This window comes from Rana temporaria, chromosome 8 (assembly GCF_905171775.1).
Source record: "Rana temporaria chromosome 8, aRanTem1.1, whole genome shotgun sequence".
Taxonomy (NCBI): domain Eukaryota; kingdom Metazoa; phylum Chordata; class Amphibia; order Anura; family Ranidae; genus Rana; species Rana temporaria.
In genome coordinates, this window is record NC_053496.1 from 178404500 (window position 1) to 178422672 (window position 18173).

The 18173-nt window shown below is 44.1% G+C and overlaps 1 protein-coding gene across 1 annotated transcript in view; it reads left to right on the forward strand.

Annotated features, from left to right (window-relative positions):
• Positions 1–17820, forward strand: part of LOC120910545 (zinc finger protein 850-like) — a 71927-nt gene extending 54107 nt beyond the window's left edge. The window contains 6 exon segments of the mRNA XM_040322300.1: positions 317–363; positions 9467–9509; positions 9612–9686; positions 9795–9935; positions 10248–10392; positions 16174–17820. Of these exon segments, the coding sequence (XP_040178234.1) occupies positions 317–363; positions 9467–9509; positions 9612–9686; positions 9795–9935; positions 10248–10392; positions 16174–17789 (2067 nt within the window). The 3' untranslated portion in view covers positions 17790–17820.
• The last annotated feature ends 353 nt before the right edge of the window (positions 17821–18173 follow it).

The window sequence follows — 18173 nt, forward strand, 5'->3', positions numbered from 1 at the left end:
ATGACTAGGCGACTATGCTGTGGTTTTTGGACCATGGTCGCCCTATCCACCCAGAGACTTTTGGATGGGTAAACCTTGGTTCTTTGTTTTTCCATTTCGTTGTATGGGACATTAGGTTTGTTACCAGGGTGTGTGATACGGGTCTCTTTGTGTCGTTTTGTATTATCGTTTTTCCATCACCTTGTTTGTCTACTGTACGATGTAACCATCTAAAGAAATTGTCGTTATATGCTGGATTTTATGCCAATAAAACTTTTTGTAAAATAAATTGCTTATGTAATAATTGACTTTCATTTTCCCATTGGCTCACATTCAGCAGCAGCCCAATATGGTTGATTTCCAATCCAAAAAGGTCTTCATTGGGTAGGTTTTTCAAGGACAGCGATATTTAGTTGTATCAAAACTAGTGAAAAGGAAATATATATACCAAAGGTGCATATGCAGTGCCTTGCAAAAGTATTCACCCCCCCCCCCCTTGGCTTTTTACCTATTTTGTTACATTACAGCCTTTTAGTTCAATGTTTTTTTTTATCTGAATTATATGTGATGGATCAGAACACAATAGTCTAAGTTGGTGAAGTAAAATTATAAAAATATACATACATAAACTATTTTTCAGAAATAAAAAAACTGATAATTGGCATGTGCGTATGTATTCTCCCCCTTTGTTATGAAGCCCATAAAAAGCTCTGGTGCCACCAATTACCTTCAGAAGTCACATAATTAGTGAAATGATGTCCACCTGTGTGCAATCTAAGTGTCACATGATCTGTCATTATATAGACACGCCTATTTGAAAGGCCCCAGAGGCTGCAACACCTAAGTAAGAGGCACCACTGACCAAACTCTGCCATGAAGACAAAAGAACTCTCCAAACAAGTATGGCTACTTTCACACTGCCGGGGGCATCGGCGGTAAATCGCCACTATTTTTAGCGTCGCTTTACCGTTGTTTTTGCGGCGTTATTTGGTCACTAGCGTGGCGTTTTAAACCATACCTCCCAACCGTCCCGGATTTTGCGGCAAAGTCCCGCGAGCACTACTATTTTCCTTAATTTTCGCGGCCCCCCCTATGATTGCCGCGGTAAATCCCGTGGCTCCGCGATTCACGAACCCCCCCCCCCCGCTCAACAACTCTGATCCACAAAACTCCCTCCCCGCTCAACAACTCTGATCCACGAAATTCCTCCCCCCCGCTCAACAACTTTGATCCGCGGAACCCCCCCCGCTCAACAACTCCGATCCGTTCCCCCCCCCCGCTCAACAACTTTGATCAACTTCGTTGGGGGGGGTATGCACATTTGTCCCTCATTCTGAAGTTGAAAAGTTGGGAGGTATGCTTTTAACCCCCGCTAGCGGCTGAAAAAGGGTTAAAACTGCCGGCGGCAGTTCGGCGGCACTGCCCATTGATTTCAATGGGCTGGGGCAGTGTATACACCGCTCCTATAGTGCCTCAAAGATGCGGCTAGCGCAGGAGAGGCTCTTTCAAGGCGCTTTTAGCGCCTGTGTGAAAGTAGCCTTAGGTACAATGGGCCAGATCCACAAAAGGGATACGCAGGCGTATCTGCTGATACACCGTTGTATCCCTGTTTCTATCTATGCGGCGGATTCATAGAATCAGTTACGCATAGATATTCCTAAGATCCGGCAGGTGTAATAGTTTTACACTGTCGGATCTTAGGATGCAGTACCGCGGCCGCCGCTGGGGGTATTTCTCGTCGAAATTCCACGTCGGGTATGCAAATTAGCACTTACGGAGATCCACGAAGGTTTTTCCCTTCGTTAATTCTCCGTAAGTGTTAGTTTGCCGTCGCAAAATTAGGGCTGCTTTTACAAAGTGTAAACTTAGTACACCATGTAAAAGTATACCTTCCTTTCCCGCGTTGCTGTCAATTTTTTTTTTTTAAAAATGTTTTTCCCGCCGCATCTCTTTTTTACCCATCGCGATTCACAAAACTCGGCGCAACGTAATGTAACGCAAAGCACGTCGGGAGCATGCGCAGTACGTCCGGCGCGGGAGCGCGCCTAATTTAAATGGGACTCGCCCCATTAGATTGGGCCCGCCTTGCGCCGGACAGATTTAAGTTACACAGCTGCAAGTTTCTAGGTAAGTGCTTTGTGGATCGGGCCCTTAGGTAGAAATTTTGCGGCGGTGTAACTTAAATCGGAACATTTAAGTTAAGCCCGCTGGTTGTGGATCTGGCCCAATGTTGTTAAGTGCAAGTCAGGGTTAGGTTATAAAAAAATATCCAAATCTTTGATGATCCCTAGGAGCCCCATCAAATCTATCATAACCAAATGGAAAGAACATGGCACAACAGCAAACCTGCCAAGAGACGGCCGCACACCAACACTCACGGACCGGGCAAGGAGGGCATTAATCAGAGAGGCGGCACAGAGACCTAAGGTAACCCTGGAGGAGCTGCAGAGTTCCACAGCAGAGACTGGAGTATCTGTACATAGGACGGCAATAAGCCGTACGCTCCATAGAGTTGGGCTTTATGGCAGAGTGGCCAGAAGAAAGACATTACTTTCAGCAAAAAACAAAATGGCACGTTTTGAGTTTCAGTTTTGCGAAAAGGCATGTGGGAGACTCCCAAAATTTATGGAGGAAGGTGCTCTGGTCTGATGACTAAAATGTAACTTTTTGGCCATCAAAGAAAATGCTATGTCTGGCGCAAACCCAACACACCACATCACCCAAAGAACACCATCCCCACTGTGAAACATGGCGGTGGCAGCATCATGCTGTGAGGATGTTTTTCAGCAGTTGGGACTGGGAAACTGGTCAGAGTTGAGAGGAAGATGGGTGGTGTTAAATACAGGGATATTCTTTAGCAAAACCTGTACCACTCTGTAGTACAAGTTCCCAAAAGTGGGAAACTTCCGCTTTAAGCACTCCTCGCCCCCTTACATGCCACATTTGGCATGTCATTTTTTTGGGGGGGGGGGAGTGGGGGCTTCATTAGGAGTAGGACTTCCTGTCCCACTTCCGCCTAGACCAGGGTTTGACAAATTTGCTTGGAATCTAGGAGCCAGCTAAAAAAGTTAGGAGCCAGAAAATGCACCCCGTCCCGACGAGCTTGTGCGCAGAAGCGAACACATACGTGAGTAGCGCCCGCATATGTAAACGGTGTTCAAACCACACATGTGAGGTATCGCCGCGATTAATAGAGTGAGAGCAATAATTCTAGACCTCCTCTGTAACTCAAAACATGCAACCTGTAGATTTTTTTAAACGTCGCCTATGAAGATTTTTAAGGGTAAAAGTTTGTCGCCATTCCACGAGCGGACGCAATTTTGAAGCGTGACATGTTGGGTATCAATTTACTCGGCGTAACATTATCTTTCATGATATTAAAAAAAATGGGGATAACTTTACTGTTGTCTTATTTTTTAATTAAAAAAAGTGTAATTTTTTCCCAAAAAAGTGCGCTTGTAAGACCGCTGCGCAAATACAGCATGACAGAAAGTATTGCAACGATCGCCATTTTATTCTCTAGGATGTTAGGATAAAAAATATATATAATGTTTGGGGGTTCTAATTAGAGGGAAGAAGATGGCAGTGAAAATAGTGAAAAATTACATTAGAATTGCTGTTTAACTTGTAATGCTTAACTTGTAATACCAACGGCCACCACCAGATGGCGCCAGCTCACACAAAGAAGAGCTGGGGACTTCACAAATAAAAAAAAAAATTTTTTTTTTGCCCACCTTCCAAGCCAAGTCGCCAGGAAGCTATTTCTAGTCGCCATGGCGACCTGGCGACCGGCATTTGTCAAGCCCTGCCATTGGCCACACTGAGGTGTTGGATCTCAAGAATGAGAATAGGAGTGTAGCGCTACCCCCTCAGGAGCCGCTGGTTGTTTTGGGATCGGCGTATTAAGTTACCTCTTACCGTTGTCTAGGGGGTAAAGTTGTTGAGTAGATGAGTAAGCGAATGTCCAGTCATCAAATAAAGGTTTTCTGAATGCTTTATTCTCGGCCCAACATGACCAACATCAACATGAGGTAGAGAGAAAAGGTTGATGAAGCAAGAGAACTTTGCAGTATCAGGCCTGGATATGAGAAAGAGCAATCCTGCTCTCAGTAGTAGTCGATACAGTTCGTCGCCACTCTAGCCAGAGTGGGTGAAGTGGCCCCGGACAGACTCCTGCCACGAGCCTGGCAGCCGAAGTGTCACTTTAGGTTGCTGGGAGGAACAGATCTCTGCCACAGACCCGGCTCTAAGGACCTCTGCCACAGGCCTAGTACTTGGATGAGCTAAACGGATTGAGCGAATCCTCCCTGTAGATTAAGTTGGGTCACCGGGTGACAGTTAAAGTGTACCTGTCAATGTTCCGGTCACCAGATCCCCGATGGTTTGTTCAAGCCCTTTTGGATAACCTGCCTCCGGGTTCTCCTCAAGCCGATCCCCCATCCCACTCCAGGGGCACTATCTCCACAGGCTTTTTAATGGTCCCTGACCCCAGGTCCGGACCGGCAGCACCCTTCCCAGCCAGGAAGGTAGGAGAAGAGGTCGGGGAGAGCCCACTTAAGCAGGCTACTACCCACAACCTCCAACTCTCCAACCTAATTACATTCGGGAAATACTACCCGCCCCTCCCGGGAAAAGGAGGAGCAAGGGTTCTCTCCCGAACAACTGACTGGGGCAGACACCACCAAAACCAGGCCAAAGGCCAGGGACCCGGCCCTTCAGCTTCGACCTCATGCCTCTCTGTCCCGATCAGAAGGCTTCCACCTCCACACCAACAGGCTTAGCGTCCACAAACTGCCATCCCTTTCCCTCTGCCCAGGTACTGGGGACAGTCAGCTTAGCACCACCTATTGGCAACTGATAAGAACAGATTTTTTTTGAAAAGCCTATGGCGTGTGAACACACCCAAAAACTCCACCCGTTTGTTCACAAAAACGTGCAGACGGGTGCAACGTCAAGTGGTCCTCCTGTGAAGAGGGACCCAAACCCTGATCCCCCGGAGCGTTAGGCTCCAGACGGGGACTGAGGTACTGTGATCCGAGCAACCGAAGTCGACACGGACCCAACTTCCTCGGAGGGACTACCGAAACAGAACCCTCCCATTACTAGGTGGGGCTCCCCCGAAGGGAGACCCCATGAGAGCAGGGGAACTAAGCCAGAAGGCCATGTCCACCCACTCCCAAGACTGATAAGAACAGATACTACACTTGATCTTAGCCATGTTGGGCCGAGAATAAAGCATTCAGAAAATACTACTGGCTGATTGGACATTCGTTTACTGCTCCGCTCACTACAAACACCCTAGACAACGATAAGAAGGTAACTCAATACGCCGATCCCAAATCAACCAGCGGCTCGTTCGGGGGTAGCGCTACACATATCAAAACATTTTACAATGTCTTTACTTTGTTATTGTTCCTGTAAATTCCTACATTTCCCAGTCTGCTTTGCTGAATGATGCAGTGCTTCCTCTGTCCTCTAGAACTCTCTCTGCTCTCAAAATGGTCACTAAACAATACACACAGGCTTTGCAGAGATGCATTGTGGGTAAATGGGAGTTACTAATACAGAGAGGTGGTTTCTAGCTAAAAAAACGCTAACGCCAAAATATGCTAAAAAACGTTGAAAAAGGCTGAAAACAGTTGAAAAACTCACTGCAAAGCTAATGACGTTTTAATAACGTTATTTTAACGTCCAGTGTGCATGAGGCCTGAAAATAGACGTGAATTCCCCTTTAAATAAACATTACTTTTACAATGGAGATCTTTTCCTATTATATTGCGTAGAACAAGGAGACGGGAAGAGTGTGATTGTACGGACACAGGGAGTGATACCACAGCTGGGGAGGAAGTGATGTCAGGAGCAGACAGGAAGTGAGTTAGCTTATGAACAGGAAGTGATGTAGGGGGCCAGAAAAACTTCCGGGTGAGGTGTGAGGCCGTAGAGAGAAGACTGTACATGTGGCAGCAGAGGAGGTAATAAGATCTTATTTTATTTTTACACTGAATAACCCCCCCGTCATGTCCGTCCTCTTCCTCTTTTCTTCCTAACTGTGATGTTTCATGTTGAATTTATTTGGTATTTATTAACACAACACAGACACAAAACCTCCCTCACTTTTGGACAAAGGATTTACAATGAACCTCTACTTGCCTATGAGTTCTAATGACCAGCGAGGCCGCTATATTATCTGTCTACAGAGATCAGAGTCTTGTATGGATCACATTAATGAGGATGGATGAGAATCCAAGTCACATGACTGAAAGGAAAACAAACCATCTCCAGTCCAGACCATTTCTGACATTTCTCGTCTACATATAAAAATCTATTTTTATTTTTTTTTTTTGCTAGAAAATGACTTAGAACCCCCAATTGTTATACATTTTAAGCAGAGGCCCTCCTGGAGAATAAAATGGTTGTTGTCACAATTTTTTTTATGACATTTGCGCTGTGATTTATCAAACGTAAATTTTCTGAAAAAATACAGGGGTAGATTCTGAGAGACGATACGACGGCGTATCTCCAGATACGCCGTCGTATCTCTGAGTCCGGCCGGTCGTATCTATGTACCTGATTCATAGAATCAGTTACGCATAGATTTCCCTAAGATCCGACCGGCGTAAGTGTTTTACACCGTCGTATCTTAGGCTGCATATTTACGCTGGCCGCTAGGTGGCGCTTCCATAGATTTACGCCAGGAATATGCAAATGAGCTAGATACGCCGATTCAGAAACGTACGTCCGGCCGGCGCATTTTTTTACGTCGTTTACGTTAGGCTTTTTTCGGCGGAATAGTTACCCCTGCTATATGAGGCGTATCCTATGTTAAGTATGGCCGTCGTTCCCGCGCCGAGTTTTGAAAATTTTACGTCGTTTGCGTAAGTCGTTCGCGAATAGGGCTGGACGTAATTTACGTTCACGTCGAAAGCAATGACGATTTTGAGCATGCGCCGTTCGTAAAAAAACCGTCAAATGGGCTGGGTCACAGTTAATATACATAAAACACGCCCACATCATCCACATTTGAATTAGGCGGGCTTACGCCGACACAGATACTTTACGCCGCCGTAACTAAGGGCGCAAGTTGTTTCTGAATACAGAACTTGCGCCCTAAATTACGGCGGCGTAACGTATCTGAGATGCGTTACGCCGGGCGGACAGATAGACCATTCTATCTGAATCTACCCCACACGTTAATAAATTTTAGTGCACACAAATACAATATAATACCCATTTGTTGTGGTAAAACATAAAGATGATGTTATGGCACGTTAATAGATACCTTCCATGTCACAGGACGGGAGGTAATTTAACATAGAATTTCACCTAAAGACTAACTATTCATAAAAATGCTCCCCCCCCCCCCTTCAGACACCTATACTAACTGTTCTGGGTAGAACAACTGTATATACTTACCTAGTTTAACCTCTTGCCGCCCGCCGCAAGCAGATATACGTCTGCAGCATGGCATGGGCAGGCAAAGGGACGTACCTGTACGTCCCCTTTAAGAAACGGTTGTTGCGGCCGAGGTCTCCGTGAGCGCTTTCGCGGACTCGATCACCACGGACATGCCCGCGATCGTCTCACAGAGACATAGAACGGGAAGATGTTAGTCTAAACACAACATCTCCCCGTTCTGCCTAGCTGACGCTGTCACTGATCGTGTTCCCTGTCATCGGGAACACGATCAGTGATGTGTCACAGAAAGCCACGCCCCCTACAGTAAGAATCATGCTTTAGGGAACACTTAACCCCCTACAGCGCCACCTAGTGGTTAACCCCTTCCCTGCCAGTGTCATTTTCACAGTAATCAGTGCATTTTTATAGCACTGATCGCTGTAAAAATGACTGGTCCCAAAAATGTGTCCGATGTGTCCGCCACAATGTCGCAGTCATGATAAAAATCGCAGATTGCCGCCATTGCTAGTAAAAAAAAAAAAAAAAATTAATAAAACTGTTATAGATATATCCCCTATTTTGTAGATGCTATAACTTTTGCGCAAACCGATCAATAAACGCTTATTGCGTTACAGAGGAGGTCTAGGGCTAGAATTATTGCTCTCGCTCTACCAATCGCAAAGATACCTCACATGTGTGGTTTGTACACCGTTTACATATGCGGGCGCTGCTCACGTATGTGTTTGCTTCTGCGCGCAAGCTTGTCGGGACGGGGTGCGTTTTCTGGCTCCTAACTTTTTTAGCTGGCTCCTAGATTCCAAGCAAATTTGTCAACCCCTGAGGTAGGCATTGAGTGAGTGAGAAATTTGTAAAGCGCAACACATGCGAACTGAATCGCCTCTGGGCGCTGTAACCATTCCTAGGGTAAGGAACCCCTTGACCTCAGAAGAGATGGGTTTTAATCTTTCTCCTGAAGGCCAAGTAGTCCGACTCCAGTCGGATGGTGGTTGGTAGTGCATTCCACAGCCGAGGTCCTTGGACTGCAAATCTTCGATCTCCTTTGGACTTGTATCGAGTAGGTTTTGATTGGTGGATCGCAGAATGCGATTGGGGTTATGGGCTTTTATTTTTTCGCGTAGATATTGGGGGGCGTTGCCTTGAATACACTTATGTATTAGGCAGAGTGCCTTGAAAGTGATTCTGTCTTTTACTGGCAACCAATGAAGGGATCTCAGTGAAGGTGAGATTGATTCCCATGTTTTTTTTTCCGGTCACTAGTCGAGCGGCCGTATTTTGAACGACTTGCAGACGAGTGATTTGGTATTTGGGGAGTCCTAGATAGAGGGCATTTGCGTAGTCGAGTCTGGAATTGATGATTGTTCCCACCACGACTGCAATGTCCTCTTTCGGGATAAAGGGGGTAAGTCTGCCTAGTAGGCGCAGCAGATAGTGGGATCCGGACTACTGACCCTATTTGTGCATCCATTGTTATGTAGGTGTCAAAAATGACTCAGAGACTTTTGACTTTGGTGCTAGGGGCGATAGTTTTGCCCAGAATGGGCGGGGGAGTCCATGTTGACGCGGGGTGATTTTTTCAGTTGGCGTGAAACAGGAGAAGTTCTGTTTTCGAGCCGTTGAGTTTGAGATAACTGTTTGTCATCCAGTCATCTATTAGAGTAAGGCATTTCTCTAGTCCAAGAGAATGATCCTTTTTGTTGCAGATGCGGAAATACAGTTGTGTGTCGTCTACATAGGAGTGGTAAAGTAACTTCTGGTTACTGATGATTTCAAAGAGAGGGCGGAGATAGATGTTAAACAATACGGGCGACAAGGGAGATCCCTGAGGGACTCCGCATGACACCGTGCGTTTAGCATTAGCTAGAATTCTACTTTAAACCTGGAGGTAATCTAGCTGCTTATGGGGGGGGGGGGGGATTCTGAGAGGATCACATGACATCAGTAAATTTTAATAATAAAACACCATTGTGACCAGAAAGGTGAGGAGGATCCTGTGAGCTCACATGACATTAGCGTTTTCTTTTAATACAGTGTGTCCCATCAGTGAAGTCTGGTGACCCTTTAACCATCACAGCACCTTCACCTCATTTGGTCACACCATCCCTCACCATCATCAGGTAGGTGGGACTGAGCAATTAAAATGCAAAACCTATGAGATGACATTTATATAACCTCTTGGTCCATTTTATAAATGAATTTTATCACCTTTTGTGTTTTAGGTTGAGAGATTTCCCCCTCCTCTGTATTTTTGGGATTCCATACAAGAGGATCACGCCATCCCTTACCAGGTTCAGGTAGGTAGGACTGGGCATGTAGACCTAAATCTATATTTTAAGCTACGAGATTATATTTTTCTCTGCAATCTCTTACTTCATTTTATAAATGTATTTTATCTCCTTTAGGGTGAGGAACTGAAAGACATCAAAGTTGAGGTTAAAGTAGAAAAAGAAGAGATGTTTGGGGATCAGCAGTCTATGGAGGAGGGAGGTCCTCTGTATTCCCGGGATTCCACACAGGAAGGTCACACCATCTCTCACCATCAGGTAGGTGTAAGAGCATTTTTTTTTTCACGATCGTGTGTATGCAAGGCAGGCTTGACAAGAATCACGTCGAGAAAAACGTTGTTTTTCCCATGACTTGAAAAATGGTCGTGTGTACGCGGCTTTATGTACAGGTACTGCAAGAGCCTGATACCAGGTCCCATTCAGGTACTTGCACTGCTTACATTTATTTAAAAATAAAAAAACCCACACATGTAATGGTGTAGTAGGAAATGCAGAGCTTTTATCATTTATGTCTTTTAAATCTGTCTGGGAATCGGCTTTAAAATATATTTTCTATTATTTTTGGTGTAGGGTGAAGAACAGATTAATATAAAAGCTGAGGTTAAAGAAGAAGAAGAAGTAGAGACGTATGTGGGGGGTGATCAGCCGTCCACGGAGGAGATTGGGATGATTATGAAAAGTGAACAGGAGGACATTTCTCCATCTATTAACACAAGTAAGTATAGGCACTGTGGAACAAATGGTTCAGTCTCATTTTACATCAGAGTATAAGAATTGTAGTTTAAGAAAACTGTTAGATAATTACCAGATCTTCACATCACCCTGTAGACAGGTGCTAAAAAGTCAAATATGTGTTTGCCTCCTAAAGGTGTGGAAAGGGTTGACACTTGGTGCTGTGATGTGCCACCTTCTGCTTCTGAAGTGATATACGTGGTCTGTCCATGTATGGGAGGTGATCAGTAAGGACGCCGTAAAGATGTGAACTGAACTGTGTGGTGGAGTTTCCCCTTAGCGGGACCCCAGGATGGGTTCTGAGGACTGGTACTGTGTTCTATAAGAGAGAGGGGGTGAAAATGCAATTATCAAGTAATGTGAAAAATATACTACAGCGCTAATTAAATAATCAATTCCACGTGCACCTAAATAAAAAAACAAATAATATAGCTGCTATCTTGAGTGATACCAAATCCAAACAGTGAAACATATAAAATATAGATGCGCTAATATTAACTTAAAAGGTGATAAAACGTACAAAGAAAAACTAATCAGGGAGAATACTCCATAAACTGTGAATTACTAATATGTCCTTAATTAGTGCACAGTGATTAGCAGGATTCCATGCAGGGAAAAAATCACTCTCTTCAATCTGAATGCTAATCCAGCCCTCCACCGCTGTGATCAGATGATACAGGCACTCACAGACAGGGATTGCATGAAAGAAAAGAGAAAAAATCTCATTGCGCAATATTCGATGACAGATCAAAAAATGTAATCAGAGCATTGACATATGCACTCACGAATCCCGGCTTTCAGTAAAGCATGAAAACGCCACTCAGTATGTTGTTTCCTCAGCTCGATCCGATGCACTCGGATTCGATCGCAAGCTCCTCCCTACGCGTTACGTCACAGGCACGCGACTTACCCATGAGTAAGTCGCGTGCCTGTGACGTAACGCGTAGGGAGGAGCCTGCGATCGAATCCGAGTGCATCGGATCGAGCTGAGGAAACAACATACTGAGTGGCGTTTTCATGCTTTACTGAAAGCCGGGATTCGTGAGTGCATATGTCAATGCTCTGATTACATTTTTTGATCTGTCATCGAATATTGCGCAATGAGATTTTTTCTCTTTTCTTTCATGCAATCCCTGTCTGTGAGTGCCTGTATCATCTGATCACAGCGGTGGAGGGCTGGATTAGCATTCAGATTGAAGAGAGTGATTTTTTCCCTGCATGGAATCCTGCTAATCACTGTGCACTAATTAAGGACATATTAGTAATTCACAGTTTATGGAGTATTCTCCCTGATTAGTTTTTCTTTGTACGTTTTATCACCTTTTAAGTTAATATTAGCGCATCTATATTTTATATGTGAAAATGCAATTATGATTCCGTATATTGCACAAATGTTCCTAATAAGCATGTACATAACTGTGAATATACAGTTGTGCTCAAAAGTTTGGATCGCGTGGAAAAAAATTTAAAATTTTGGCATTGACATTTAAAATATGACTGATCATGCCAAAAAAAATGAAAATTTCCTATCAAATACTTACCGTAATTTTCTTTTGGATGGACGGTGTACTGAGCTGTATGTGTGCTGCACTGTATTTCCTGATATGTAAACAAATAATGCATTCTGGATGCAGGCCAACTGATCGGCTGGCCGATTAATCGATTATGAAAATAGTTGACAACTACAGTGGAACCTTGGTTAAGAGCAACTTGGTTTGAGAGCATTTTGATTTGCGAGCAACTTTTTAAAAAAAAATCTGACTCGGTTTGCGAGTGTTGACTCGCAAGACGAGCAGAATTCAGGCTAAATAGGCCCGCAGTACCTCATTTGGCCTGAGGTATAGGGGCGCAGGACCCGAACAGAGCTGAAAATAGGCCTGCAGTACCTCATTTGGCCTGAGGTACGGGGGCGCAGGAGCCGAACATTGGCCTGCAGTACCTCATTTGGCCTGAGGTACGGGGCGCAGGACCCGAGCCAAAGTGTCCTCGTTTTCGGCACTCTGGCCGAATTCGATATTGCATCCCATTGAAGTCAATGCGGAACAAATTATTTTAGTTTCCATTGACTTCAATGGGAAAACTCCCTTTGATATGCAAGTTCTTTGGATTACAAGCATTCTCCTGGAACGGATTATGCTTGTAATCCGAGGTTCAACTGTATTTTCAAAATTGATAGTTTTTTGGCCCCAGTACTGTTCATTCACTTATTAAGAAGTGCAAAATTCGGGGATCTCTTGAAGCCAAGGTCAGGTAGACCGAGAAAGATTGCAGCCACAACTGTCAGAAGAATTGTTCGGAATACAAAGAAAAACCCACAAGTAACCTCAGGAAAAATACAGGCTGCTCTGGAAAAAAGAAGGTGTGATTGTTTTCAAGGAGCACATTACGATGATACTTGGTCAAAAATGAGCTACATGGTTGAGTTGCTAGAAAGTAGCCATTATAGCGCCAGTGCCAAAAAAAGCCCAGTTACGATGTGCCCGACAACACCTTGACACGCCTCACAGCTTCTGGCACACTGTAATCTGGAGTGACAAGGCCAAAATAAAGTATTATGGTCACAAAGTGCTTTGTATTCTATAGCAACAAGAATACCATCCCCACTGTGAAGCATGGTGGTGGCTCACTGATGTTTTGAGGGTGTGTGAGCTATAAAGGTACGGGGAATCTTGTGAATTTGATGACAAGAGGAACGCAGCATATAAAAAAAAAGAAAATACTGGCAGACAATTTGCATTCTTCTGCATGAAAGCGGGACATGGGACACACTTGAACTTTCCAGCATGACAATGACCCTAAGCACAAGGCCAAGTTGACACTCTAGTGGTTACAGCAGAAAACTAGTGTACACTAGTGGTTACAGCAGAAAAAGGTGAAGGTTCTGGAGTGGCCATCGCAGTCTCCTGACTTTACAGTGTACTGTGATATAAGAAAGGGTGGGGTACTGTTGACTTCAGATGGTGATGACTCTGATATAAGGGGGGGTTGGGTTGTTTGGACATCTGCTTATAATTATGAGAATAATACAATTCTATGCCAGTTGAGGAGCGTCGCATACCGCTGGTATCATCCACAAGAAACTTTACTGGAGACTCGGGCCAGAATCTCGTCAGGAAAAAAAACGTTGTTTTTCCTGATGAGATTCTTGGCAAGAATCTCTTGCCGCCCGAGTGTACAGACACTCCTTTCAAAAGAACCGCGGTTCTTTTGAAAGGCAAGAACGCGGTGACGTCATCGTGTACGACGAGCATACGCTCATCACATTCGATGCCGTTGCCGCCATCTTGCTACACCCTACCTACGCCTAGGAAGCTACCGCGCATGCGTCAAAGTCATTCCGAGCATGCGCGAGTTTCCACGGCGACAGGTAAGTATACACACTCTCGGATTTCTCGGCAGAGAATCACGACGAGAAAATAGAAAGCAGGTTCTCTATTTTTCTCGTCGAGATTTTAGGCAGTTTTCTTGACGAGAAACCTGAAAGCCTCGTACACACGCTCGGTTTACTCTGCAAGAAAGCTCTGCCAGCAGTTTTCTTGCTGGTTCTTGCCAAGTAAACCGAGCGTGTGTACGAGGCTTAAGGCCGAAAACCATGTCAGAACCATCAGAGCAGTCTCCAAAAAAGTTTCTTGTGGATTATACCAACCGTGCCACCTTCCTTTTCAGACTTGCATCATCTGCTGCAAGAGTGTGAGTGGTCTGTACCTGCCCATCACAGCTTAGAGTGGTACTAAACCCAGGACTCTGCATTCACTATATCTGGCCTCCCACAGAACATGGAAATGCAATCATTTTTGTAAATCTAAACTGCTAAATACCTTTTCTCATCAGCAGTATATAGCAGTGACTTCTCTCAGTGTCTGGTTAAAGCTTGTAAAGAGGAGTTTTCATACTCCACTGGTTGTCCTTCCAGTATCCACAGTAGAACCCCTGACCCTCTGTCTGTACAGTGCTGATTGGCCCTATCCTGATCACATGCACTCTCCCAAGAAAAAAACAAAACTCTAGCAATACACACCAAACTGAGCATGTGCAGCCTGACTCCAGTAACTCTGTCTTATCTGGACCTGTTTAGGTGTCAGTAGAGGAAGAGTAGGATCTGTGCATACAGGATCAAACAGCCTTTTTACACAATGCAGAGGATTAGCCCCTTAGGTTCCACAGTGAGAATAACTAACATGCTTTACTGAATATACAGACTGATTTTACTGATGTGGGTTTAGCAACACTTTAATGCCGCGTACACACGATTGGATTTTCCGTCGGAAAAACCTTGGATGTTTTTTCTGAGGGAATTCCGCTCAAGCTTGGATGCATACACAAAAGTTCTCTGAACTTTCGATCGTCAAGAACGCGGTGACGTACAACACTACGATGAGCCGAGAAAATTAAGTTCAGTGCTTCCGAGCATGCATCGAATTGTTTTCCGAGCATGCGTCTGGTGGAAATTCTGACAGCAAAAGTCCGATGGAGCGTACACACGGTCGGAATTTCCGTCCAAAAAGCTCACATCTGACCTTTCTTGTTGTAATTTCCGATCGTGTGTACGCGGCATTAGTCTAAAGTTATTACTAAGTCCAGTAACAATCAAATGCAGAGGCAGTAATTTAACATGATACAGACTAGATACATTTATATAGTCTTACAGATACAAATGGTCCTTTTGAGGCCAACCATAATGTTGATGTAGCCCCTGGTGAAATTGAGCTTGACACCCCTCCTGTACACCATATGAAAGGTCCATCTCCATTCCTCAATATAACGTCATGTCCCCAACAAATGAGGGGGAGATACTGTACACCATATGAAAGGTCCATCTCCATTCCTCAATATAACGTCATGTTCCCAACAAATGAGGGGGAGATACTGTACACCATATGAAAGGTCCATCTCCATTCCTCAATATAATGTCATGTTCCCAACAAATGGGGAGGAGATACTGTACACCATATGAAAGGCTCATCTCCATTCCTCAATATAATGTCATGTTCCCAACAAATGAGGAGGAGATACTGTACACCATATGAAAGGTCCATCTCCATTCCTCAATATAACGTCATGTTCCCAACAAATGAGGAGGAGATCCTGTACACCATATGAAAGGTCCATCTCCATTCCTCAATATTACGTCATGTTCCCAACAAATGAGGAGGAGATACTGTACACCATATGAAAGGTCCATCTCCATTCCTCAATATTACGTCATGTTTCCACAAACTGACCTGGCATCCCCATTTTTCCCTATAGCTGTCATTAATGCACAATGGAATGTTACCCAGTGTGTCATAGTTGTTTTGGGTGTTTTATATCTTTTAACTGGTTTGTTTTCATATTTTGATGTTACAATTGTACCAAAATCCATACCAGAGCTCTGTGAACCTGTTGAATGTTAGACCAACATGACTCTTCTATTAATGAACTTTTTACAAAAGTGTTCACACTGGAGTCCATAAAGGATATGAAAATTCTTTATAATTTAAAATCCAAACAAATAGTGGCAATCTGATGTCGTAACAAATCAAAAATGCATTTTAGCTAGTGAAGACTCAGGGCTGGCTGACACCATGCCCACACATGAACCACGCATGGATTCGGTGTGAAGACTTTTTGGAGGGAGAACAGGAGCCCAGCTGTGAGATCGGCATCTCCATTTATTCCACTGACGGGGGGGAGGAGCTAAAACTCCAGTTATTTGTCATCTACTGAGATTTTTTTATATATATATATATATATATATTTTTTTTTTTTTACTTCTTTCCAACAGATGGAGGTGATGTCAGGAATTCCTCGGAGAGACCTCTTCTATTATTATTGTGCTATAGTAGTTTCATCACACAGGATCCTCCAGGAGGAAATCCAAATACACAAAATATACATCACAGACCTTCCTGTCCGGAGACATCAATGGATCCCTCGGATCACACGGGTAAACGTCCTCATTCATGTGCAGAGTGTGGGGAATCTTTCACTGGTATAAGAGGCCTTGTTATTCATCAGAGAATTCACAAGGGGGCGCGTCTTCATTCATGTTCAGAGTGTGGGAAATCTTACACTCGTAGAAGACGCCTTGTTATTCATCAGAGAATTCACACGGGTGCGCGTCTTCATTCATGTGCAGAGTGTGGGAAATCTTTCACTAGTAGAAGTGGCCTTGTTATTCATCAGGGAATTCACACGGGTGAGCGTCCTTATTCATGTGCAGAGTGTGGGAAATCTTTCACTAGTAGAAGTGGCCTTGTTATTCATCAGAGAATTCACACTGGTGAGCGTCCCTATTCATGTTCAGAGTGCGAAAAAGCATTCACTTGTAGAAGAAAGCTTGTTCAACATCAGAGAATTCACACGGGTGAGCGTCCTTATTCATGTGCAGAGTGTGGGAAATCTTTCATTGGGAAAAGGAATCTTGTTGAACATCAGAGAATTCACACTGGTGAGCGTCCCTATTCATGTTCAGAGTGCGAAAAAGCATTCACTTGTAGAAGAAAGCTTGTTCAACATCAGAGAATTCACACGGGTGAGCGTCCTTATTCATGTTCAGAGTGCGGGAAATCTTTCATTCACAAACAGGATCTTGTTGAACATCAGAGAATTCACACGGGTGAGTGTCCCTATTCATGTTCAGAGTGTGGAAAATCTTTCACTCAGAAAAAATACCTTGTTACACACCAGAAAATTCACACTGGTGAGCGTTCTTATTCATGTTCAGAGTGCGGAAAATCTTTCACTCAAAAAGAACACCTTGTTAAACACCAGAGAATTCACACTGGTGAGCGTCCCTATTCATGTTCAGAGTGTGGAAAATCTTTCACTCAGAAAAAATACCTTGTTACACACCAGAAAATTCACACTGGTGAGCGTTCTTATTCATGTTCAGAGTGCGGAAAATCTTTCACTCAAAAAGAACACCTTGTTAAACACCAGAGAATTCACACTGGTGAGCGTCCTTATTCATGTTCAGAGTGCGGAAAATCTTTCACTCAAAAAGCAGCCCTTGTTACACACCAGAGAATTCACACAGGTGAGCTTCTTTATTCATGTTCAGAGTGCAGTAAATCTTTCACTCGGAAAGGAACCCTTGTTACACACCAGAAAATTCACACAGGTGAGCGTCCTTTTTCATGTTCAGAGTGCAGTAAATCTTTCACTGAGAAAATAACCCTTGTTAAACACCAGAGAATTCACACTGGTGAGCGTCCTTATTCATGTTCAGAGTGCGGAAAATCTTTCACTCAAAAAGCAACCCTTGTTACACACCAGACAATTCACACTGGTGAGCTTCTTTATTCATGTTCAGAGTGCAGTAAATCTTTCACTCGGAAAGGAACCCTTGTTAAACACCAGAAAATTCACACAGGTGAGCGTTCTTTTTCATGTTCATAGTGCAAAAAATCTTTTTGTAAAAAAAAAAAAATAATAATCTTGTCCAACACCAGAAAGTACAATGTAGTGTGTATGGCAGAAGGAGAGCTGTCGGAGAATGTAGTGTGGACGGTGGGGGAGAGCTGTCGGAGAATGTAGTGTGGATGGTGGAGGAGAGCTGTCGGAGAATGTAGTGTGGATGGTGGAGGAGATCTGTCGGAGAATGTAGTGTGGATGGTGGAGGAGAGCTGTCGGAGAATGTAGTGTGTATGGCAGAAGGAGAGCTGTCGGAGAATGTAGTGTGGGCGGTGGGGGAGAGCTGTCGGAGAATGTAGTGTGGATGGTGGAGGAGATCTGTCGGAGAATGTAGTGTGGATGGTGGGAGGAGATCTGTCGAAAAATGTA